The sequence below is a fragment of the Cylas formicarius genome, unplaced genomic scaffold (genome assembly GCF_029955315.1).
Source record: "Cylas formicarius isolate icCylForm1 unplaced genomic scaffold, icCylForm1.1 PGA_scaffold_5__7_contigs__length_24384050, whole genome shotgun sequence".
Classification (NCBI taxonomy): Eukaryota; Metazoa; Arthropoda; class Insecta; order Coleoptera; family Brentidae; genus Cylas; species Cylas formicarius.
This window is the reverse complement of record NW_026844341.1, coordinates 11,444,318-11,470,069: the sequence shown is the minus strand read 5'-3', so window position 1 is coordinate 11,470,069 and position 25,752 is coordinate 11,444,318. Positions and strand designations below refer to the sequence as shown.

At 34.6% G+C, this 25,752-nt stretch overlaps 6 protein-coding genes across 9 annotated transcripts; 3 read left to right on the top strand and 3 right to left on the bottom strand.

The window, feature by feature from the left end:
- Positions 1 to 40: 40 nt before the first annotated feature.
- LOC132701803 (synaptic vesicle glycoprotein 2C-like) lies at positions 41 to 19,217 on the bottom strand. Of its 4 annotated transcripts, XM_060670013.1 has the most exons (8): positions 18,893 to 19,019; positions 14,863 to 15,027; positions 14,486 to 14,810; positions 6,905 to 7,429; positions 2,221 to 2,398; positions 2,029 to 2,164; positions 189 to 470; positions 41 to 133 (listed from the first exon to the last, which is right to left on the bottom strand). In XM_060670013.1, exons 2-8 carry the CDS (start codon positions 14,933 to 14,935, stop codon positions 63 to 65), a joined length of 1,590 nt encoding a protein of 529 aa, XP_060525996.1. In that variant the 5' UTR covers positions 14,936 to 15,027; positions 18,893 to 19,019; the 3' UTR covers positions 41 to 62. The 4 variants fall into 4 exon arrangements, with proteins under 4 accessions (XP_060525996.1, XP_060525993.1, XP_060525994.1 ...); XM_060670010.1 differs by lacking the exon at positions 18,893 to 19,019 and adding an exon at positions 19,136 to 19,217 and having other exon boundaries at positions 76 to 470; XM_060670011.1 differs by lacking the exon at positions 18,893 to 19,019 and adding an exon at positions 19,132 to 19,155 and having other exon boundaries at positions 76 to 470.
- Positions 19,218 to 19,467: 250 nt separating this feature from the next.
- Positions 19,468 to 20,393, top strand: LOC132701805 (receptor-binding cancer antigen expressed on SiSo cells). Its single transcript, XM_060670015.1, has 2 exons — positions 19,468 to 20,072; positions 20,123 to 20,393. The coding sequence occupies exons 1-2, from the start codon at positions 19,650 to 19,652 to the stop codon at positions 20,303 to 20,305; spliced, it is 606 nt and encodes a 201-aa protein (XP_060525998.1). The 5' UTR covers positions 19,468 to 19,649; the 3' UTR covers positions 20,306 to 20,393.
- LOC132701807 (large ribosomal subunit protein uL30m) lies at positions 20,326 to 21,112 on the bottom strand. The gene is made up of 3 exons (XM_060670017.1): positions 20,923 to 21,112; positions 20,743 to 20,869; positions 20,326 to 20,693 (listed from the first exon to the last, which is right to left on the bottom strand). Exons 1-3 carry the CDS (start codon positions 21,045 to 21,047, stop codon positions 20,409 to 20,411), a joined length of 537 nt encoding a protein of 178 aa, XP_060526000.1. The 5' UTR covers positions 21,048 to 21,112; the 3' UTR covers positions 20,326 to 20,408.
- A 274-nt stretch (positions 21,113 to 21,386) lies between these two features.
- LOC132701809 (waprin-Thr1) lies at positions 21,387 to 22,345 on the top strand. The gene is made up of 4 exons (XM_060670019.1): positions 21,387 to 21,657; positions 21,714 to 21,785; positions 21,872 to 22,039; positions 22,088 to 22,345. Exons 1-4 carry the CDS (start codon positions 21,654 to 21,656, stop codon positions 22,186 to 22,188), a joined length of 345 nt encoding a protein of 114 aa, XP_060526002.1. The 5' UTR covers positions 21,387 to 21,653; the 3' UTR covers positions 22,189 to 22,345.
- A 1,374-nt stretch (positions 22,346 to 23,719) lies between these two features.
- Positions 23,720 to 24,414, top strand: LOC132701806 (protein MIX23). The gene is made up of 3 exons (XM_060670016.1): positions 23,720 to 23,886; positions 23,943 to 24,209; positions 24,255 to 24,414. The coding sequence occupies exons 1-3, from the start codon at positions 23,842 to 23,844 to the stop codon at positions 24,357 to 24,359; spliced, it is 417 nt and encodes a 138-aa protein (XP_060525999.1). The 5' UTR covers positions 23,720 to 23,841; the 3' UTR covers positions 24,360 to 24,414.
- Positions 24,415 to 24,416: 2 nt separating this feature from the next.
- LOC132701804 (large ribosomal subunit protein eL15) lies at positions 24,417 to 25,455 on the bottom strand. The gene is made up of 4 exons (XM_060670014.1): positions 25,400 to 25,455; positions 24,885 to 25,202; positions 24,718 to 24,828; positions 24,417 to 24,660 (listed from the first exon to the last, which is right to left on the bottom strand). Exons 2-4 carry the CDS (start codon positions 25,191 to 25,193, stop codon positions 24,466 to 24,468), a joined length of 615 nt encoding a protein of 204 aa, XP_060525997.1. The 5' UTR covers positions 25,194 to 25,202; positions 25,400 to 25,455; the 3' UTR covers positions 24,417 to 24,465.
- Between the last annotated feature and the right edge of the window lie 297 nt (positions 25,456 to 25,752).

Genomic DNA, 25,752 nt, shown 5'->3' with positions numbered 1-25,752 from the left:
TAAAAATATAAATAAATAAAAAATAAATATGTTTTAATACAATGGAAATAAATATGTAACAATTATTTTGGATCTTCAATGCTTATATTTACTTTCGGTGGCTTCGGTAACAGTATGGCCGACAAAATTAACACTGAAACAGAAAAAAAACAATAACCATTGCATATGCTGAGCAAAGATACACTCACATATATGGTTGATGCCAAACATTATAAACAAGTAATCGCAGTAGTTGTAGAACATGATTCCGACCAAGTTGGAGCCCACGGCAGCCCCAATTCTACCAAACATTAGCGAAATGGCCAGAGCCATGGCTCGAATGTTGGTGGGGTACAGATCGACGACAAACGCATTAACTATGCCTATACAAGAGGATATGAGAAGAAATATGCCGACCAGTACCAGAATGGTGACATAACCGTAGATATACTGGGCTGTTAAACCACACGCAGCTGTTACAAATGCTACCCCTGAAATCAAAAAGTACAATTTTGGAAAAAGAATTAAGTTAATAACTATAGGAATCTGCAACTTGTTTTAATTTTCAGCTGTAACTATGTTTTTTGCATTAATTTTTAAAAAACTGAATAAATCAATCTACCAAATTCATGAGCATCATTAATTTTTCTTTCTACCACTTTTTTCTTTAATTTTAGTCCAGATACAGTCAAGGACATGTGGTATCAACCTGTATAGAATAATTATGTAAAATATAATAGGATGTTAGGATAAAAAGTTCCTAAGAATATAAATCTGCTTGTTTTAATTTTCAGTTCAAATCCTGGTCAAGAATGCTTTTGCACTTATTTTCAAAAAAGAATATTTCCATTCTCTGCTTTTTTCTCTTTGGCTTTAATTGTATTTTTTTTATGCGCAGAAAATTAATAATTATTGTCAAAATTTCTAACTAAATGTATGAAACATCTTTTCAATGAACCAAATTAAATCTTTATAGAATTTATAATGACAGTACTCTTTGCCACGTTTTGAAAAAACGTTTAAAGTTTATCTTTTATATATTATTTCTACTTAATAGTTTTTTAATTTCGACCGAATACAAACATATTCCACAACCTGAAAAGTATTTTTCAAAATCGGTGTAATCGGGAAAATGATTTAGAAATCTGTGAAATATTTGTAAAATTCGTACAGTCTGAAACTGATGAAATTTTTGTGAAATCCGGTGTACCAATTTGGTGATTTGCCCATCCCGCTTTTAAATTTTGGTGCAATTACAATAAATCTATATATAAATAAATTTATCAAATAAAATATTTTTTTAACATTAAATTTATTATTTTTTTTAAATGAAAAAAATTAAAATTATTTTTTAAAAATTAAAATTAAAAAAAAAAATAATTTAATTTAATTAAAATTTTGCAAATGTGATGAAATTTTGAAAAGTGTCCGATATATTGGAATAAACTCGAACTCTTCAAAAATTCGTTTAATTGGAGTTTTTTATTCAACAAGGACTATATTTAATAATATTATAAAATTGATACGCCTACCGAAAAGACAAAAAGTCGATTTCAGACACTCGGGACTTTTTAGCATTCGTTCAAAAATATACCTATCTATTAAATTAAGGAAAAAGTAGTTTCCACTATCTCTGGAATATGGAATGGCATAAACATGTATAGCAAAATAAATTTTGGAAAAAACGAACTTATTCAAAACAATGTGGAAATTAAATATTAGTAATTTCAATTAGGTCGCCATTTTTCTCTATGCACTTTTCAATGTGCCTCTGATTGTTGCCAAATACTTTTGGAATGCGTGTTTGCGGTCGTGACAAATTAACTTTACGTTTTAATATCCCGGAAAAAAAGCTAGCGACGTTTTACGAAGGAAACGGTACGCCGACGTCAATCAATTTTGATATTTCTGAAAAGTCTGTTTAGTTCACATCTAATTTCAAGAAAATCGTTAGTGTCTTTCAGTGAAATCTGTCCAACAAAAAAGGATTGTCAGGAGTAGTGCTTAAAAAAAAATCCTGAAACCATATCGTATCTCACAAAATCTCACCGGCCAGAAGTTGTTTTTTCCCGATTTTGTTGATGATCGCGCCGATTATAATATAGGCGACCCCTATGGCCACGCCCACCCCCAAAATCACGGGGTATACGTCGGAAGTAACCTCGTCGTTGCACGCGGCTGCTTCCTGCGAAATAAACATCACCAAAATCGCCAAAAAAATCGCAAACGCCAAAATAATACCGTGACGTTGTCCGCCCTCAAGTAACTGAAAAAACTGAACAAGTTCGCGACCGATCGCGCGTCCACGGGTTTATAATTGACGGATTTGCAAAACTGCACGTCCGAATTTGAAACCTCCTGGCTGTAGCGGTTCAAGCTGGTGAGGATCTCGGGGAACCACAGCTGCAGAGCTGATGCCCTGAAATTCAGTTTTTTGCTGCGGAAAATCGGTGTGGACTTCTAGTGTACGGGATGTGCAATAAAGTGCGGTATAGTTTGGTTCGAATTATACCGTTGCAATAAATCGAAATGTATACCTCGTTGTGCGGGTGACAACATCTTCAAACAGGAATAAATTTATAATCATACAGTCTAAGCTAATGCTATACGTTACTCTAACTCTAAGTCTGGTTCATTATTACCGCCTTCTCAGCTTATTATTAAGAGTTGAATCCCTAGCACTCATATACAGAGTGTCACAAACGCGACGCACAGGGTTACATTCTTAACAAAATAATTTCAGATAATAAATCGGCAATTATCTGATTAAAGCCCGTTTAATGGACAATTCTGCTTCGATGTAAACATTAGCCTCTTTTAGAAAAACCCTAGAAAGCAGATATACGAAATGTTCTTCGTGCATTTGAACACTTGGTATGTACAGGGTGAGTCAGCGATAGACTAAAGTTCATTATCTCCTTGGTTTCAAACTTGCGCCAATGCGCCATTATTTTTAAATGTTAAATATATTGACTCTATTCGAAAAATACTTAAAAGATGTATGCAAAACCTCGATTTCCTTAAAACTAACTAACTTAAACTACAACTTTTATTAAGTGTGTCATATACCTAGATATCATTTATTTTAACTATTCCAATATTTACTCTTCTTTCTGACTAAGACTATTGCTATAATATTAATGGGCCATGACAATGTGATATAAAATTTTTACACCACAACTGAGTGAATAAATTCCTAAAAATTCTTGTGGTGTTAGTAAAAAAAAGTTTGGATTTTCCTAAAGCTGAATCGATACGAATTCATATGGTTCATATACAGGCTCAGGTGGAAAAATACTTGGCCGTAAGACTATACAAGGCGAAGTACCCTAATAGGCGTATAGCAACTAGACAATACATTCAATGTTTAGTGGAACGCACTGTGGGCCCCATGCATAAACTAGGTTGCAATAAATCATTAAAAATGCAAAATTTGTCAATATTGCTTTCTAAAAATACTTTACCAAGAATTTTTTATGAAGGCACAATATCAGATGTTTAAAAGAAAGTCTATTTTTATTGCAATCGCTTCAATAAGATAACGAAGTTTTCGTACTTCTTAAATGGCTTAGTAGGCATTGAAAACAAATGCCGCTTTAAGTATTTGACAACTGATGTCAGTCCTGTTAATTAGTTTAGAACTGTACATGCAATGTAGAATGTTTGTGTTTTTTCTGCGATTTGACAAGAAGTGACGGGATAAGTACCATTAATATTTAATTTTTCAAATTCTATAGAGTAAAAAAATATGAAGGCCAACGAGTGCCAAGCAAAAATATACATTTTTTATTAGGCAAGGGTGTAAACTACTAAAAACTGTTAGCCAAAAATGTCGCAAATAGTGGCAAAGCTTATGCCAGTTAAAAATGTCAACCTCTGAGTGATAAAAATATTAACAATTAATATGCTCTTAAAGTTGTTTATCGCATGTATTGCTTGCGCAATGAGCCAATTACAATGCATTATTTTTATACATATTGTTTTTATTTTATACACACGTTTAAACACGTTTAAAGACTACTTTTGTTTTTTCGTTTTTAGAAATGTACGAAATATCGAAAAAAACGTTGTTTCAATTCTGGAGTGTCTCTAGTAAGAAAAACCTTGTAGAAGAAATATTTAAAATATTTTAAGTCTTTACTTGTGGTATTATATTTCCATAACCATCCAGAAACTGCTATACCATTCCACAGATATTATTAAACATTGTGTTGTCCCTATTGGGCAGCTCTCTGAGGACGCCCAAGAGGCACGTCACAAAGATTGTCGGCCATATCGTGAGCATCACACCCAAAAAAAATCACGCATTGCCACGGATAACGACTTGATGCGAATGTTATTAGTGTTCTCTGACCCCGTTATAGCCAGTTACCGACAAAAAACTGTAAGACCAAAGAAACCACTATCACCTGATATATTGGCTCTACTTAAAAGCCCAGAGCTTCCATGCCTTACAAAAAATGACTATTTTTCGGAGACCTCCGCATATGGCTGTGAGTGCATGGGTAGTGAATCTGACATGTCATGACAGCGAGAATGGCTAAAATTATAATTTACCTAGTGGGTTTCAGGGTTAAAAAAAGTATGTTAAGTAGAAAAAATCTCTGGCAAAAGGTTATTTATAAGCCAATTCTAAGGCTTTTTCTTATCCTTTAAGTTTTTTGTGTTTTGTATGATCTCTTGCTTGCTGTGTTGTTTTAATAAAACAGTTATATTTTCAATAAGTTAATTTAATTTAGGTAAATAGTTCATATATTTGGAATTTGTTAACCAGTGTGTTTTCTGTTTTCTTAAATACAGGTAAATTATTTCACGTGACTGCAGAAGCTTTTTGAATAAAACCGTTCAGTAATTGCAAAATGTTTCCAATTTTTGTTATTCTATTTTTGGTATATCTTTAAAATATACTCCGAAAAATACTAATGTGACAACGCTGGAAAATTGAAAAAAAAAGTATTATTATTTACCGGCAATGTATAATAATAATAATAAATAATATTTTTTTTTTAGGTTTTTAAGTAACTAGAAAATAATCGAATTAATGCAACCTAGTTTGGGCAATGGGCCCACAGTGGAACGGTTGGATGCTAGTGGCAGTACTGAACATGAAAAAACGGAAAGCCGTAAATGCATGTCGTGCACTTAATCGTCATAACATGCATTATTATTTCACAGTTAAAGATTTGGATGCATTGGATGGCTTCCTCGACCGCATGACTTAACACCACTAGATTTTTTTTGTGGGGGATATGTTACGGAAATTCCGCTATAAAATCAGAAGATATGGAAAACAAATATCAGGACGCCTGAGGAGAATAACACCGTTTATGCTAAGGAACGCAGGAAAAAGACTAAACATGTGTATCCGACTAGACCATGCAGAGAAGAATTTTTTAAAGCAAAAACCGTACATCGGTTTAAGAAAATCAAGAAATTAAATTTCTTTAGAAATGATTGGAGATTGTAAGAAAAATTTTTATTTTAAGAGAAATCAGTGGCGTACCATCAATTTCTGCCAAAACAGACATGTGAAATTCCGTATGTCCGCCATTGGTGTTTTTTTAAAAAATTGTGGTACATTAAATAATATCCATTGGTACACAGTAATGTGTTTCAAATTTAAGACGTTTAGGACATATGTTTATATGAAGTTTTCTTTTAAAGTGGACCCAAAAAACGCCCCCTTAATTATTAACATTCAATTAAAAAACACCCTGTATATGCACGGTGAATCACATTTTCTTGGCAAATAGTTGATGCGGTCACTTTTTATTAAAAGAAAATTCTAAGAAAAACAAATGTTTTCTAATTTTTTTTATTGTGTAAAGTAATTTAGCATTCTTATCGCACGTTCTCTAAGCAAAACTAACCAAATTTATTCTCTGGACCACCTGTCTGTACAGTAGCGAAATCTGACAGAGCTGGCAAAAATGTAACACCTCGGGCACCTTTCGATTTAATGAAAAATGAATATTGCGAAAACTGAAACTTTTGATAACTGTAATTTTACTCAAGATAATCCTCAAGAGTATCAGAAAGTGGATACCCTTATAGGGGGTATCCACTTTCCGTTATTACTGGAGATGCCATTTACACCCTACTTTTTCGCCCCCTTGAAAATAGTATAATCTAAATAATATACTTTTAACATAAATAAAATACGGTCATTGTTTTTGCAGGATAATCCTTAGGGTGAGAATCATGGATACGGTCCTGATATTTTGTTTTGTTTAATTTTTATCCTTCCGTTTTAGATGCTTCCTGTGATGGTTTAAATTTTATTTTTGCAATGTTTAACTCCCAAAAAGTATTTTTTTTCAAAGAAACTTCCACAGGCTACTGTAATACTTTTTACAAAGCTTCTGGATTCCGCCTGCGTTGGTTTTTGCTGAGTCGAAATTGCAGGCGCTTCGCCAATCATCCTGTTATTTTCTTCAGAGCTTGACTGAAACTGAAGCGTCAGCAATTTCGACCCAGCAAAAACCGACGCAGGAAGAATCCAGAAGCATTGTAAAAAGTAACCCAAAAAGTATCTTTTAGATCTTTGATAATACGGCCCTGTTAAGTTTTTTATTATTTTTTGTTTTATGATAACTTATATATAAAAGTTAAGTTTCCATTACACTATTTTCATACCAAAAAACATAAAACAAAAACATTTTTTGAAAAGAAAGTATGAGATAAAACAAATCCGTATTTAAGATTCTGACATTGATGACGGTATTTTTTTTAACTTTAATTACTCCATTTTATTTCTATTGAAAAGTTATAATGAAAAAGTGTTGTCAAATTCAACAAAGATATGATAAATTTTTTAAATGGCCAAAATTTTTCAACTTTCTCTCGCATCGTATATACTGCAAGTGCCATTCGAAATCTAATTATGCCGTTTTGCGAATCTCTAAAATCGGCAATAGGATCTTACGATAAGAAAACGCCAAACTGGAGATAACTGACGAAAATGGTTTTGAAGACGTGTTCCCTGTGAAAAAGCGGCACCGTCTGCCTCCACATGGAAACGAACACGTTCGATTTGCTTTCGTCCTTATCGGCCGGGATTTCGTCCAGGATGATTTTCTTGACCGGATACAAGTCGCCTCGTTTTCCGGTATTCTTCCGGTACATCTTCGTGAGGATCCTCAACGTCTCGTCGTGTTTGCCCTCGGTCAGCAAAAATTTCGGGCTTTCCGGCAGGGCCGCCAGAAGGGCGGCCACTATTAGGCTGGGCACCGCGTAAACTATCACCAAAAGCCTCCAGGGTCTGAATGTGATGCCTATGGCGGGCAACTCGTAGCTCCAGGTGGCCGGTAGGATGGCCCACGCTAGCCCAGGGATGTAAGTCTGACCGAGAGCTACGAAGGAGCTGATCCAGGAGATTATCATCGGTCGGAATCGATCGTTGTGGAACTCGCCGGCGAATGCGTAGATTATAGATGAAGAACCTCCGATCCTGATAGGTAAAAACACATCCTTAATACAACGCAACGCAACTAGGGTTGTGGGACTGATCGGTCAAAGTTTTTTGAGTCAATTGACAAACACAAAAGTCTACTGAATTTTGTGACCCAGTCTATTCCTAATGAAAAGAGAGCTTATTTAAACCACAAATTTAAACAAGGTCCAAAAGGTTTCTGGCAAACACTGAAACAACTTAATATTAATTCAAAGCCCAGCTCTAAGGTGTCGGTACATCTGAATCATTTAATAATTCTTGTATCGACATAATCAATGAATGCTATAATAACAGACAATTTAAAAATATGTTTTCTTTTACTGAAGTGACTGAACAGACAGTGGAAAAGGTCGTTAGTCACACAAAAACTAATGCAAAATGTGTTGACTGATATGATAGTAAACTTGTTTCTCTCGTTCTTCCCCACCTCACATCTCATATAACTTTTTTTTATTAATAAATGTATTGTTTTATCAAAATTTCCTTCGTTATGGAAAAAGTCTCACTTTGTGCCAGTAGCTAAGGTTCCGTCTCCAAATACTCTCATTGGCTTAAAGAGGGTCATATATGAACAACTAAATGAGTAATTGCTAATAAGTGGTATTTTACCCCCCACTCATTCAGGTTTAAGTTCGGGGAATGTTTCGGAGGATTTGCTGAAGCAACAGGACATTGCCAAAAATACGTATCTGGGACTCTTGGACTTCGGCAAGACAATCTATACGCTAGATCACAGTGTGCTTCTCAAAAAGCTTGAGTATTTTTGGACTGAGCCATTCAGCTGTGCATTTCTTTAAGAATTATTTGGAGGGCCGATGCCAGAGGGTAATGCTGGGTGGTAATGTTTCTAGTTTTGTTGCTACTAAGAAATGGGGAAGTGTGTTGGGGTCTTTAATGTATTCAGTCCATACAGCAGACTTTTCGTATCATCTCCAATATTGAATGCATATCTCATCAATATGCTGATTACATGCAGATTTATGATCCATTTTATAAAGATAACTTGGATGATGCAAGTCGTTATATAAATACAGATTTAAATACAGTACCTCGGTTGTCTTCGGCTCACGCTCTGTTTCTTGATGGCCCTAATAGAGAGAGTGTCCGCGATAATTATAATTTGGATGGATGGATGTTAATTTAAGATATGACGACCATGTGGCACCACTAATAAAAAATCATTTTTTAAAATGAAAATGCTGTACATATTTAAGGACATTCTGCGTCGAGCAATCGACTAAAACTGTGTGATAGTCTAATACTATAGAACTTGGGGTATGGAGACTTGGTTTATTGTCCATGACTGCAAAGAATTCAAAATTCTTGTTTACGTTATTGCTATAACCGCAGGACTATGCTATCTGGCTATCTAAAACAGTCTAAGTGGTTGAATCTCTGAGAGGTATTACTTGCACCTTGTCACTCTAGTACATAAAATTTAAAGTACTGCAGAGCCCTCTTATTTATTTAACAAATTGTTAAAAGGATCCAACATCCACCAACGTGTTACTGCCACTTTTCAGAGATCTTTCTCTTATAACGCTATTAAAGTTTATAATGATGTCCCTGCTACTCTTAAAGCCTGTCCATCTGCTAAGTCGTTTATAACTATAATATAATGAGTTCCTTCATTAAGTATATAAATAAACAATCGAGTTTATTTTTTTTCAAATTATGTACGACTGTTAAATTATAATTCTTATGTTTTCTTAAGGGTTCTTAGATGAGCAACTGTGCTGAATCCTGCCACCAAGTGTCTTTATTTATTGTATAATGTATCCCTACAGTACCAATAAAGACATTTTGAATGATAAATTATAAATTTATATTTGTTTATTTCGGAAGGATCTTTTTTCCAAAATCAATTTCAAATTTCTAAATCAAATTCAAGTGCTTTGCTTCGTCTTCAAACAGGTTCTACACACTTAATCTCCCAAACCTTTAAATCTCGCCTCACCTTTCTTATGAAAGTGTTAAGAATGGACCAAAGTCGTCTCCCGAAACTGTGTTTTGATCGCCAGTTATCTCTGATCAATAACACAAGGCACACCAAATTCAACTGGGCATGCTGTTTAGTGAGTTGCGTTATGATATGCATATATCACTCTAAGACGGCAAGAGAATGTTTTAAAACAAAACTTTTTGAAGCAGATCTTAACATTGCAGTCGGTTCACACTACGCGAATTTTTATTCAAGCTTTGCACCCTCTGATATGAAGAATTTTGGCAAAATTAAGGAGTGATTACATTTTTTTGAAATTCTCCTATAAACGCTGCACTTGCTTCATTGTACCAGATCGGATCTGCTCCGTAAAAAATTCTACAAATAATAAGGGTGTACTGTTCTAAATTTCAACATATCCCATTGTTTTGAAGCCTATTTTCTTCACAATTTTGTCTAACTTAATTCAATTTTAGTAACCTTCTATATTATCATCCTTCTTGGAATAAAATCTGCTTTTACGCATTTCGAAAATTTTGTGAATGTGTATATGATAAATAAATAATATAAATAAAATAAATAGATAATGGTCCAATTCGGGCGATTTTTTATTTCCTTTTACTATTTACACAGTGTATGTGTATGTATATGCATCCCAAATAGTGAAATCGTAATCATTATGGGCGATTTCAAGGCCAAGGTTGGAAGCACAATGGACGATGAACATCTTAGCCACGTTTTAGATAGATATGGGGAACACGCTAATCAGACTAAACAGCTTCTGTAATGAGAATAACTTAACCTTAGCAAACACCGTATATCAACAACATATACGCATGCTGTACACATTGGCATCTCCAGATGGTAACTATAGAAACCAGATACACTTGGTGAGAACTCCATGGAGGACGTCTAGCGCCAACTCAAAAACTCTACCAGGATCACAACTTGTCGGCGCTTCCCAAACACAGCACAAACAATAACATTCAACAAAAAGCCTTCGATAGTGTAAGATGGGATCTTCTCTGGACAAGATGGGAGCATCAAAACATCTGATATCCCTGATTGCAAGCCTGTATTCAGATAGTACAGCGGTAGTGCCTCTTTATAAATAAAGGCATAAGACAAGGATGTATACTGTCACCACTTCTGTTCAATATATAGTAAATACGTTATGATAAACGTTCTGAAGGACTGGGAAGGTGGCATTGTGATTAGCGGAGAAAGAATCAACAATCTTAGATATGCCGACGACATTGTTCTGCTTTCAAACAATTCGGCAGAGAGCTAATGGAATTGCTAGAGAACAAAACCTGCAACTATGGCATGTATATCAACCATGACAAGATAAAGGTCACCATCGCAGACAGACAGCACAAGAACCGCCAAGACATAACAGTGGTAAAAAGTTCATATATCTTTAAGTATAAATAAGGGAGATCCACGCAAGAAATTAAGAGACGATATAAGATGCTAAAACGTGCAACCAGAAGCCTGGAAAAGACTTGGAAGGACAGGGCATTCATACCGAACACAACAAAGGAAACTAATATTTCCCATTGCCCTGTATGGTGTTGCATCCTTGTATCCTGTATCCTGTACCAAGGAACAAGGCAAAAGGAATATCGATTCCCGGGAAATGTATTGCTGAAGACGAGTGGTGTGTGTGCCCTGGATTGCGCGTAGAACAAAACAATGTATATCAGAGGAGATCATGGACACCAGCGACTTACACAAGAAGTAAATCGCCGTATACTTAAATAGTTTCAACATATATCAAGACGCGATAACCCGGAACGTCTTGTAGTGGACAGCAAAGTGAAGAGCACACGTTCCCAAGGACGATCACCGCAATAGTTCTATCATCCAAGGGACCCGTGAGGCAGCTAACAGAAGAAGATGGAAAGAAATTGTACAAGTGAAGCCTTCACCCACACCCTTCTGGAAAGTGAGCAAGAAGACCTATATCTGTTACCAATCAATTAGAATGTCAATAGTACCCGTGTAAACATTTTACATGCACTGTGTAAAAATTATGATAGTTAATTTTTATTTTAAATAGGGTTATTAGGGGTTGAATTAACATCGATTTCGATTTAAAAATCAAAACTAACGATTGTTAAGGTACATTTTCAAAAAAAAAATCTGTTTTTTAATAAACATTTGGACATAGAACTAGAATCACTGAAATTGTGGTACTGTGGAAATATTATACTATACAGGGTTTTTCACCCAATCAGTTCATTTTGGGTTAAGGTAAGTGCCAAGTGTAAAATAAAAATTATTTTCAACGTCCTGTCACTTCCGGTTTAACCCGAAGTTGCTGTTAACTTGCTTATTTCGAATGAAACACCCCGTATATTATCACATTTTGAGATTTTGTGTGGAATTCTAAACATATTTTATACATATATCCTGTACCTATGTCTATTGTTATACATAAAATATGTTTAGAATTGCATACATAATCTCAGAATGCAATAATGTACGCGGTATTCAAATTAAAATAATCAAAAAAAATCCGGTTGAACCTTTTCATATACCCCTTGCTTAAGCTCTCAATCTACGTGTTTAAATACGAACCTTATAGCAGTAAAAAGGATGTAGATCCATTTCAGCAACGCTGTATATTAGAGCATGAATTTTAGGAAATATTCATCGGTGTCGTAATATATGTTTTCGTTTAGCGAGAACCCGAAAATATGCTCGTAAAACGATAAAAAATTTGGCGAGTTGTATAAATGCACAATTTTTATCAAAGAATAAACAAAATTGCCTTATTTTCTTTACAATATGGCCGAGTCATAATTAGGTCATAAAGTAAGCGTCACCGGGTCGATAATGTTTATGCCTTTTGCAAAGCTTGAATCAAATTGGCAAAATTTGAAATACTAAGAGTGATTCTGTGAATTTCCGCCAACTGTCGAACAACTTTTACTTTCAACGCGCCTTTTTCGATAAACATCTCGAAAAGTAATTGGCGTCTTAAAGGAAGTGTAACTTCAAAATGGGTGAAGAAACTTTTTCACACTTGGAGTAGTCGAAAAGGTCTCCGATTCGGAAAGGGCATTTATTTCGATTACTTGTATCACCGCTAGAGGTCGTCGCGCGGCATCACCACAAATAAAATTTATTTTCTTAAAAAAATTAAATACAACGATATCATGTTCGTTCTTTTATAAAAAAATATAAATTTACATTATCCCAAGTCACAAGATCAGGTCGTCGATATTTGGTAATTATAGGACGTCAAATATTGTACGTTCTGTACGCATGATTAGTAGGACGTCTACTTGACGAAGTGCCTGTGGGACTCTAAATGCATGATACTAATTCTATGTTCTATTCTATTGAGATATATTAGACAACGTGCTCGAAGAAGTATGGATTTTTTTTTCATATTTATCAATTTTAATGATAACGATGAAAATTCCCCGAATGGAACATAAGAAATCCCATGTAAATATTGGCTCCCCTGTACATTTTATAGCAAAGTTGTAAAATATATATTTTTTAATTTGAATCAATTTTAACAAGAAAATCTTCAGTTATTGAATTAAATATGATGCAAAAGTTCAATGCAACAAACACCAGCGCATATTCGCATATACGCGATTTCCAAAACTTGACGACGTCAAGCGGGACAATGAAAAATCAAATAAAGGTTGGTTTACAATAAAGACATGCACATTTTGTTTCACGCGTTCAAAATAAAGGAATATCATTGTTTTTTTAGGATCAAACTTATACTCGGTTCTTGAGACCTTGTTTTGTCCCTTAAAGCGTTTTTGGAATGAATTTGATTTGAAGGACGGTTTACGCAACAAGGAAGCCTCCAGGAACGGCTATAAATTTGACCCTCCAGTCTTTTATTAAAAATAATTAATAATTATAATAAAAATTAGGCTGCAAAAGGTTGCTTAAAAGAAGCATTATTTAAAAGAAACTTTATTTTTTAAATAAATGTTCAAACAACCCTCCATTAACAATTTAACCATATCCTAGGTGATCAAAAAATTCATTTCTAACATTGCTTAGTCGATATCCTGCCCAACGAAATAGCGTTTTGTAACTGGTTAAGATTTTCAAATTTAACATTTTTATAGATAATACTTCCCAAGTGACCTCACATAAAGAACTAGTTCGGTGAGAGGTCAGATAATCTGGGTGACCAAAGAATTCGGCAGCTTGTGAAAATAATATTCCCGGTAAAAGTATTTCCCAAATACTCTCTAACAACAACAACCATCCATCTGGTACAAGATCTGCTCATCTTCGCGAACAACTTCTTCTAGTGTGGGTTCAATTTTATTTTGTAATAAGTTCAGATAGGTTTTCGCCGTGAGGTTATAGTCCATAAAAAATGGCCCAATGGCCGCAAATTCCCAATGCAACATTTATTTTTTGATGATATTGGCTTAGAGTATAAACAAAACGATATTCCTTATCTAGACGCCAATACCGACAGTGTTTAACATATTTTTCATTGATATTTATCAGTGAAGAAAATATTTTTTTTCAATAATTTCAAAACAAAATGTTACTCTTCTTTAATTATCCCCTTCCAGGAGATCTTGGTGCTTTTCGTATTTATACCACAAATTATTTATTTTTATTTACAGCTTCTTCAAGAATCCTCGTACTTTTGTTTTGCTCCACTATCCCTATTGTCTCTTTCTTCTGCTCTATTATCGATATTTTCAGCTGGACATTTGCAGTTATTTATTGGGTAGTAATACGCTTAATTGTTGAAACCTAAGGTATAGTTTTAGCAGGAAAATAAACTGAAAACCCTGCTCTAAGGCTGTTTCCTGCATAATACCACTTAATTATCGTTACTTTTTCTACAATTGAATAACGCATGACACAATAACACAGTCATTGTCAAAATATATTTTACTGGGGTTTGCTTTTGCCTAAACTATACAAATATTCAAATTTTGCCACCATATTTAATTCAATAACTGAAGATTGGCTGAATAAAATTTATTATGAGTTAATCATACCTTCAAAAAGTTATATTACAGGGGAGCCAATATTTGGCGACCTAAAAATTTACATGGGATGCATCACCCGGTATAAAGCGAACCGAAACTCCGCATTTAACTTACAAGGCTCCGTTCAAAAATCGCAGCAAAATAAAGAGCCACGCCCACGGAACTATGCTGCAGATCAAACTCAGCACCGAACTGCTGATCAGGCAGAAAACGAGCACGTTTTTCCTGCCCCTCGTATCGGCCAGGAAGCCCCACATGTGCGACGAAACGAACACCCCTATGAACGCGATGGAGGCGAGGATGCCTTTCTGCGCGAGGCTCAAGTTCAAATCGCATTGCGCAGCCGGAGTGACGAAAGACATCGACATCGTCTCGACGATGACGCACATGAGGCATCCTCCCGCAGCCAAAAGGACGTAGAGATTGTAGACTCCGTAACCTGAAATGGAAGCGTTAAGTAGAACATAGGAACGTAGGGCGTGGAAACGTGCCTGTCAGGGTGACAGCTTCGTTGTAGAGGACGGTCCTTTTTTCAATGACGTCGCCGTTTTTGTGCGCCCCCATGTCTATTTCGGGTCCCTTTGTATCACATTAATCGCGTTGTTTCCCTCCCGTTCCGCATCCAACGACGAACGGAATCAAACTGCATGGGTGTGCTAATATAGATTTTACGATTTTTAGAATAGTCGGAGTGAGATCGCATTTGATTCAATATTATCTCGCATTGTTACAGAAAACATAATACCGGAATTTATTTGCTTAAGATTTCCATAAACTTATTGTAAGGTTGCCGTAAAAAAAGTCGCCTTTCACGTATATATAATCAGCGCGGATCAAAAGCTCTCCAACACGGGACATATTATTTTTTTATTGGAACACATCGGATACCGGGCGTCACTGAAATTACTAGCCAAGCGATAGCTCTATCAAAAAATTTTGAATAAATTTGAAATGTAGAGATGTTACATTAATGAAGTATGACTATATTTAGAAAATATAATTACAATATACGACATTTAAAGATAAAAAAATTAATAATGTTTGTTTTTATTCCGAACCATTCTCATATATTCATTCATTAGGAAGAACATTATAGATCTTGGGAGCAATAATTGCAAATGACAGCTATGATAAAGAAAAAAAGGCCAACTTATAAAAAGAGCATTCGAGTAATAATGTATATGTTTAAATCAAAACCATGCTACATTTATAAGTGTAGGGTGGTGTGCATTTTTCTTTGTATATCTCTAACAAATATTTTATTTACGGTATTTATGTGCATACAGAGTGTTTCGTTGTGCCAGGACAGTAACCAACTTTAATGGAATGCTATGAATATTTTTAAAAAAATCTAATGATTCGCTTTACGTTTAAGTATTTTTAATCGTTACATACAATGTTTTTTCTAATTAAAAAAACACATTAAAAAATATAGAATACCCTGTATTTATCACTTTTATTGGGTTTATGATTTAATTCTGTATCATTTCACGGATACAGCTTTTATTATAAAAATGGTAGTTTAGAAGTTATGGCCAATTTTCTGCAAAAACTCATGAATTTTATCTCAAATCTAAACCCATAAAATATCCTATTCAAAGTTTTTTAACATTAATTACTTAAATTCAATTTAAAATCAACAACTAATGCAAGTAAGTAGAACTTATTACTAATTACAAAACATTTTCTATGTAAAATCCACCTGTTGCATTAAGTCTTTCTTCCTCTTGCCGAATTCTCATTTTCAAGTCTTGAACACTATTACACCTATTTGTATACACTTCGTTTTTTTATGCAGCCCCATAAAAAAAGTCCAGAGGTGTCAAGTCAGGGCTTCTCGCTGGCCAATGGTCCCATACCGACCAACAGGAACTACAAGTTATTCTCTAATATCGTCCGGCAGATTATCAATTAATGAAAATATATAGTTCTCCAACAAATTTAAATATCTCTCACCATTCAAGATCTAAACGCTCTTCAACACTGTAAAAAGCCATTTTTGCCTTTTTTTTCTTTTAAAAAAAGTTGGTGGCACCTAAATGTCAAACAAAAATTGTGAATTTATGTGAATTTAAGTAATTAATGTAGAAAAAAACGTAGTTAGAATAGAATATTATATAGGTTTAGTTGATTTAAAATAAAATACACGAGTTGTTGCAAAAAATTGGCCATAACTTTTAAACTACCAAGTTTTGTAATAAATGCTATATATATGAAATGATACACAGTTAAATGCCAAACCCAATTGGACTTTTTAAACTTACCATTAGAGGCGCACGGGTTTTTTAAATTCTTCGTAATCTCGATAACTCTTAGATGCTAAAATAATTTTCAGTGATATTATGATATTTTTATCTGTCATTTTTCCATCCATTTTATAAATAATGGCGAGCCTCTGAACTACAAATTGCAACAGGCACTAAAAGAAACTCTAATACCTCCCCTAGAAATAAAAAAGACAACTCAAGCAACATGATTCTGTGCAAATAATGAAAAAAGTGACTATTTTTTATATAACTAAACTTTTAAGTAAATAAATAGAGTAAATAAATACAGAGTGCTCTTAAAAAAAGAGTTTTTTTAATTGGAAAAACAATTTTCTATGGTCATTTGCTACCACCCTGAACAATATATTTTCGCCAAAGGTAGATCAAAGCATTATATATTAACCACCTCCGTGGATCCATAATAAAAATTCTCAATTTTCGTTTTCAAGTTTAAAAAAACACATTTTCTGTTATTCCTCGCAAATTGGAAAAATTCATTTTTCTCAAAAAATACCCAAAATTTCGTATGCTATACAATGACAAAAAATACTAAAAATTAAGCGAGTAATTAGAATTCTTAAAATTATTCGTCTGTCCAGATACAACGGAACTTCCTGTATACATAAAAATGCTATAAATAAAATATATACTTATGGTCAAACACTTTTTTATTTAACTTTTTCTCCTCAATGTCGTACTCATTGACATAATATATAGGAGCATCTTAAATGGACCACCCTGTACCACTTACCTTAGAGACATTTTAAAACCAAACAAAAGTTAATTGATTTTATCGCAATTCGGAGATATAGCTGCTTCAAAAAAATACAATAAAAATAGGCAGTTGTTTTTTTTTAGTATGGGTCAGCTTAAGATAATTTTTATGCCAATAGTTTCGTACTTGCATGAACGTTACCGCCAGTTTTTCTCGCTCAAGATGTAATTTTTAAAGTGTGCTATTAATTTGCATTTTCTTGTTCAAGTCAGACAGATTACAACTATTGTTTCACCGCCAAAACCAAACCAACTAACCAACATGAAAACATATGTCTGTGCACAGCATCATTGTAGAATTGAATAGCACTTCCGTTTTTTTCGGAAGTGGGATCAACCTTCTTATTTTAAATTAAACACACTGTATATTTCCCATTTTTGCAGTTTACTCGAAAATCCAAGTATGAAATGTTCTTTATCTTTTTTCTATACCTCTAATAGTTTTGGAGATAATAACGTTCAAATATTTATATATGTTAATTTAAATAAGAACAAACATATTTTAACCAAAAAAATTGACAGACAGAGTATTTTTTACATAAGGCAATTTGATAAAAGTGGAAAAAAATCTTGGTAGTAATTTTCAGCAAAAAGTTCCAACGGAAACCCCATTAAAAATGCAATTTTTATTATTCTGTGTTCAATTCAGAATCATTTTTATAATAAAGCGCCCGTGACAATAATATTATGACTGCTGAAACAATGATTAATTGGAACATGCGGACATTTACTTTGTAATGCAGTTGATTGGTATCTAGTATGTAGTTGCACTGGTTTAAAAAACATCCAATAATACGAATAATTTATATTTAATGAAAGGGGGAGCATTTCAAGACAGGTTTGGAGTAATTGGGTAATGGAGTATTCGTATGGCTTGGAGTTTTAGGCAATCGTTTTATTGGACCAATCTTTATCTTCAAGAACCATTTAACTCCACCTTTTGGAAGAATGCGCAATATTTTCTTTCAACAGGATGGAACTAATGCTCATAATTTCAGGACATTGTCTAAATATTTAACTGGCCGGCCAGATCACCTGAGCTGACACCTGAGAGACTTTTTTTTACTGAGGGCACATTAAAAAAACGGTGTATGAAACGTCACAAATTAATGCGGCCATAAGAGAAATCGCTCCAATAAAAATGGAAAATTGTTTGCATGAACTCGAAGAGCATATTATTTTGTGTTTAAATACGAATGGACAGAATTTAATTTATTGCTGATTTATTTTATGTTATTCGTATTTATTGTATTATTTATTGTTCGCTAGTAAATATATGTGCCCCATGGTTTAAATTTAGTTTGACTTTTAAATTTAAATCGCAAATATCTCAAAATGTATTGGAGATACATAAAAACTCTTAAAACACGTTTTGTCTTACAGAATTGAATGAATTAATCTCCAAAACTGTTAGAACTATCAAAAAAAAAATAAAGAACATAGAAACCAAAATAGAACAACATATAGGGTGCATACTTACGGCAAAACCTAAAGATCTACTGAATTGTTTTATGTGTCGAAATGTAGCAGTACTTTAACACCTCTAAATTTCAATTTTATGCATTTTTGTCGCTTGGCTAGTAATTTCATTGACACCCGGTATAACGCGCATGTGGATGTGCATTAGTGACAAGCGAGAAACTGCCAGAGTTTTTAAATATTTGCTTTTCAGATAAAAGTTTACACATCGTGATATTCCAAAATAAGTTATTACGTTACCTACACAATTCAAACAACGAATTTTTCTGATGAGCCTTGGGAACTCCAACGTTTGAAATGGCGTGAAAGTTTCGCTATCTAATAATTGTGACGATAGCGATGCATGCATGCCACAAACCGCTAATCTTTGGTTATATGTTAATTGGAATTGCAATTTGTTGAAAAGCGTTGCTTAAATGGAATCTACTTGTTTTAGTAATCATTTTCCGTAGTCCTAAAATACAAGATTTAATTCTTTTAGCAATGAAAATGACTTAAAGCGCGAAATAGAATTTTAATTTCTGCCTTATTTTGGAGCCCTCTATCATGAAAGACGAAAACTCACTACGTCGGTACTGCAGGAAACTGGTCAAAATATCGATGGTCGGCTGACAGCGAATTGTTTTGATAATCCTAACCTATCCGGCTCGTCATTTTTAAACAAAGTTTTGCAGTTCCATTTTTGTGCTTCTCAAATAGCGGTCATTAGTGGTAAAAAATCGGAGTAATATGCGTGTATAACAGTGTAAGCGATTAAAATGATCGTGACGCTGATCTGGTTGAAGATCAAATCCTTCCTCTTGGCATGCTTCAAGTTGCTGCGGAGGGCACTGTGCTGTTTGCGGCGCAGGAAGCGTAGCTTCGCGGAAACGGTACCATTGACTCAAGTCGTATCGAATGCGGAATCGGGCGAAGTGCACAGTTGGGAAAACGATTGGGGAGATGACAACACCAAGAGGGAACCGGAACCCAAAACGGTGCAGGATTATATAGATTTATACCGGCAACAGACTGCCGGTGCCGCCAAATCGGAAACTTCAGAAGAAGAGCTCAATTTCTTTGAAGATATGACGCCCAGGATTACGAAACAAACGAAATTATTCATACCACATGGCGCAAATGGCTCCAATCCTAGTACCGCTAATAGACTGAACTTCGTAGATGATTCCGCTTCCATTATTGTAGGTATCGTCTGGCAATATGATAAGGTAACCACCAAACATTGTTTCAGCCATCCAGTGAACTGAGGGAATGGGATGAGACAACTGGCTGGGATGGAGAGTTACTTGATCAAGATGCTCAGAAAGAGCTTAGACAACAGAAAAGGTTAGAGAGGGAACGCAAAGCCTGGGAGCAGCACCAAAAACGCCTTGAAAAGGCCAATAAATCTCTAGGTTTAAAATTAAACACGTAGTATTATTTTTTCTGTTATTATTTATACATAACGCAGTATAAATAGAACTAGAAGTTGCGTTTTTATTATATATTAAAATACATTTCAAAAATTATGATTCTTATTATTGCCAACCAGTGAGCCATCGACTCCTTGAATCCCTTCTTAATGTGTCACCATCCATTTTGTCAGTTGCTGTTTTATATTCACTCAAAAGTTTAGATCGTTCCTCTATATGACCAATATGTCTTACAATCCTCAGTTCTCCATTCTCCTGCAAGTAAGTGGAGTCGTTCTCATTCGGAAACCCATCTGGAAAAGTTATTGGGTCGATCTTGATCATATGCTTCACTTTCCATAGCCGGTGATTATTTTCAGGTATATTTTTTACTACTACATAATCGCTGGTCTGAAACATTAAATTTCGCACCAAAACTTGGACAACTTGTGAATTGTACCTTTCCATCCAGCTTAAATTCTTTGAGAATATTTTTTTCCCAGTAAGGCGCGCCCTTCATTGGTCTGATCCTCTGTACCCTAAAGAGCTTGGTCGGTTCGTAAGGTGGATCTTGAAAATCAGGACGTCTAAAGAGGCACGAAGTTGCATTACAAGTAGTATAAAATATACCAAGACTTACCTAGGATAGTACTTGAATCCAGGATACTGAATGCCTTCATTGTACCATATAAACTTTCGCCTGTGAACATTTCTCTGAACAAAGGAAAAAGGGGTCGCCGCTTTTAACAATTTTGAACTTAACATTATTTAAAAATTAAATTATAGGAGAATTGTTTTTTTGTTACTGGCGTCATACAAAACTCCCAGGATCATTCGGACAAAACTTTAAGTTGTTCCACTTGCCAAGCTGTGAGAAAGAAGATTAATGTTCATTTGAAGGGTATACATGGTCGAATGATCTCAGCAATATGGTCCAATAGAAGTAAAGAAGAAGAAGATGGTGTTCTATAACAGATTGAGAAGAATTTCTTACAAGCTGAGAGAAATAAATCCCAGCTTGCCAAGAAAACCCACCAATTAGTTTAAACCCATATATTAAATAAATTATAATTGCAAAAAGAATGGCAATTGGAATTTTTTTATTGCGGAATACTCATCGCGATTTCACTTATTAGGCAATTTAAGAGTCCGTCTACATGTTTAAATGGTAAAATTATGCACCGGAACAGAGACACTAAACAATTTAACTACTTTAGTTTTTCTTGCTCTTCGTAGCCGCGAGGCGAATCCGTAAATTGAGCTCATTCAAACCTGTTTTGCAGAATTTTATTTAAGTATAACGCGATACTTAGTAAAATCACGCGCTTGTTCAATTATCTTCATTAATAATCGGATTGCCAAATCGCCAAGATGGGTAAGTGCAACAATTTTCTGGGTTTTAAGTTTTGGTTTTGGAGTTTCTTATTTTAGGAGATTTAATTCGTTTTACATATGCAACTATTGCTATCCTTGCTATGTTACAACATATTGTTGCAATTGATTGTAAGTAGAATAATAAATTAATATATTTATTTTTAAATTATCTTATTTTTTTCAAAATTCGAGTAAGTTGATATTGACTGTTTAAGATGGATGCCCTCTGTCAAGCGCAATGACATCGTGCAGTCCCAAATGCAAGGACGATTCCGAATGTTTCGGAAAAAAATGTTGCGCAAACATTTGCAATACCAAATCCTGCGTACCGGACCACTTGAAAGGCGCAAACACCAAAGACGGATATAAGAATCAAAATCAAAGTAAGGAAAATGGGAATCGAAGTTTAGACACGCATACATTTTTTTCAGAATCTGGCACCGGCAGTTACTGCGGCAACGTGAAGTGCAACTCGTTTGAGAAATGTGAACTTGACAGAACTACGAAACGGGAGAGATGTGTCCGAAACTAGACTACTTACGACATTTAAACTTTAAACGCTACTCAATACTGTTTAAATAATATTCACCTAAATAAATTGATACAAATAATCTAGGTAACTATGCTTCTATTGTAAACAATGCGTTTTAAATAAACTATTAAAAAATTGATGCAGCGAAGCAAACCATGACGTCATTTCCAAATTTCTTCGTTTATTTTGACGTGACGAATTTGCTAGTGTGTTTTGTGACATTGGTTTTGAAGACAAAATGGAAGAAGATCAATATAATCATACATAAATAAAAGAAATACATGTTCATCGTAAATTTATTGTGGAACCGCTTGTCACTAGCGTTGCAACAGATGACAGTTAAAACCGGACATCTTTATCTAGTTCATTACTATGACAGTTAACACCGGACATCTTTGTCTAGTTCATTACTGGATGTCGCAAATAATAAATAATAACAGATCAAAGTCAAATTTCTTTAGCATTGGTTCATGCATTGCTCTGTTTTTCTGACATATTGATTCCACGGTTAAGGATAAGTGCTAATATCAATTTTGTCCTTTTTTTTCGAAATGGCGTATATCAAACTATATCAGTTCACAAAGGCAATCTAAAGAAATTTTTGAAATTTAGCAGTACATATATCAAGCAAAATTGATGGTGATAAGAACCAACACTGTGGCAAAAGTCGTTCTATTTTCCTTAAAAAATGAAAAAAGGGTATACATGGACCGGCACTTCCTGGAAATTGGGTTTGGATATTCTATGTTTGGCATGTTACACAACGAAATATTTATGAGTTATCATATTGCAGAATTTTGCGTTCATGATGAAAACAGTAAGAAGTCACTGATTAAGAGAGTCTCGATTTGATTAAAATGCAAAAGCTCACCTATATGTAGCCGTTTTTAATAGTGTTAACTCAAAAATTCATTTAGTATCTTCTTTGAATTTACCTAGCAGTGAATAAAAACTTATTTGTAAATCACAATTTCGACAAAAACAACAATATCATATATTTTATTTATAGGCATTCTAGACGCGAAATAGAAAATAAAATCATGTTTATTAAATGCTATATAGTTATTTTTAAGTGTAGGATTAAGAGGGACAATGTTTTTTTCCAAACTTTAGTTTCGTGCGGTTTGAGATTCCTAAAATCCTTAATGTAACAGTCAATTTTTTGGTTCAAATTCAATGTCATTTCTATGTTTCCTGAAAGTTAATATTAATTATTATATTATATTTTAAATTGTTTTATTAAAATTGTATTGTGACTAATCAGAATAGTTTTAGGAACATTGGGAATATGTTTTTTTATGAAAACTATATTATAGGAATTTGAATAATTAATTTATAAACCAATTACCTTTTCATAAGTATGGGCTCAGTTTTCGCATCTTTAAATAAATAACAGCGGAGAATTCCTGCGAATTTATATTTTGGCGGTAAAGTTTAGTTCACACTTCAATCACTTTAAAAGCATAGTAAAAGCAATTTGTTACCCTTGGACAAGCTTTTATCTATGGCTTTCTAGTGATTTTGTGACACATGTTATCGAACCAAGGAAGAAGAAAACTGGAATATATCGCTCCGAGTCGCGGTTTGAGGTTATGCGAACTTGATATTTGGAAAAATGAAAAAATATTAGTTATATCCCAAGAAGACCGAATCATGCCGGGCGTCATAATGGAGTGCGCCGATTTCAGTGAGTTTGAGGTATGATTGTTGAATGATTTCGATTTCGATGCGTTTAAGAGTCTCCTAACTCACAGGACGCTCTTAAAAATATGCGAAGAACTGACGATCTCATAGTGAACACTATAAACGCCGTGGTGCCCACTCATTCCTTCCACGCCGATGAAGCGGCCGCTTGCAAGAACATCCACGAACAGCTGGAAGACGGTCATCGCAAACGTGAGAGTTTAATCAAAAACTGTATCACTTATACCTCCCACAATGTCAAAAGACTGAAAGAAGAGCGAGAAACTGCAGCGGAAGATGTTCAACTGTCCAAACAATTGCGATCCGAACAGACAAAGGTTGTTAGTCACTCTAATCAGACATCACCTAATTTTTAATTTTAGCTAAGGATGTTGCAAGTGGAACTGAGCGTTGAAGACCTAATCAGACAGCGTTCGCTTAAGGTATTCAACGAAAGGTGTAGGAAATTTTACAAACCCACCTCATGATATTTTCCAATTTTTTTTTATATTAGTTTTTGAGTAGTGTATTAAAAAAAAAAAAAGCAGATTTGTGGCTTTTATTTCCTTATAGTCGAACAATATAAAACATAAGTTAACGCTTCCTACGCAGCTGCAGGGAATTCCTTCTGAGCCAGGCTGCTTTGCGTGAACCGCCCTTGGTCTGAGAATACCTGTGACCTTTGCCCAAACCCCGGGACGACCGACCTGCTGATGTTTTGCCACGGAGCTCGCGATGCTTGTGGACGGCATTCACTATCCAGTTAACTTTGGGGTCACGTCTTATTGCCTAAAATATTTTTTTTTCAAAAACCCAAGGCACTCCAATGTTTATGTTCGCACTTACATTATGAGAGGGATCAACCAAAATCACTTCATAATATTTATATGAAGAGTCCTGGGCAACCCAATAGGAATTTAAAACCCTTAGGCCACCACATCTTCTGCCGACACGTTCCTAAAATCCAGATAGTGGCTAGTACTTTACATAAAACGTCATGCTGTGAGATTTACCTCAGCAATCGCCTGCAAGTTACGCACAGGTTTCAACTCGTTAACACCATGGCTTTTGGGTTTGCCATAAGTGGCGCCTTTAGGTACGGGACGCTTGCGACCGCCACGACGTACGCGAATGCGGAAAATAACAAATCCTTGCTTCGCTCTGTATCCCAGCCTACGGGCCTTGTCTGGCCGACTGGGCCTCGGAGCTCGGTGAAGCTTTGTTAGCTGACGATATTGCCATACCCTAACTCTCAACAGAAATCGGAGAACGTCGCTCTGTTTCTTCCTGTACAGTTCTTGGATGTATTTGTAAGCTCCCATTTTGGAAACCTGGAGCAAAACAACTTTATAACTCTAACCTCCGAAAAACCAGTTTTCGACGCTATCCGGTCGTCGCTTTCAACTTAAGTAAAAGATATTAACGAGGAAATAAATATCGAAATAATATCGCTGAATTTGTGACGCAATTTTTTGAAAAAATTGAGGGATGTTCTAAAAATTTTCGGAAATAAAATTGGAAAACGTACCCACAAATTGACATATAAACGAAAGAGAAACGTCAATTTCTCTTCTTCTTTTGAAAAGCTGAGCAAATGGACTTTTTCACTTAAGAAGAAGTATAAATTCAGATACTACAAAATACATACAAAAAAGGTAAATATACTCGAAATCACAAAATTAAAAACAAGCCAATGAAATATTTTTCTGAAAAATTGAACTAACAAACACTATGTGGTATTTATTAAATTTATTAAACTACTTTAAAAACAAAGATTAATCGTGTCTTCCATCAAAATTTTTTGTTGTTGAAAATGAATTTAGAAATGGCATCGTGTGGATCGGGATTGAAATAAAAATAAAAATGTCTGTTCAGGCATTA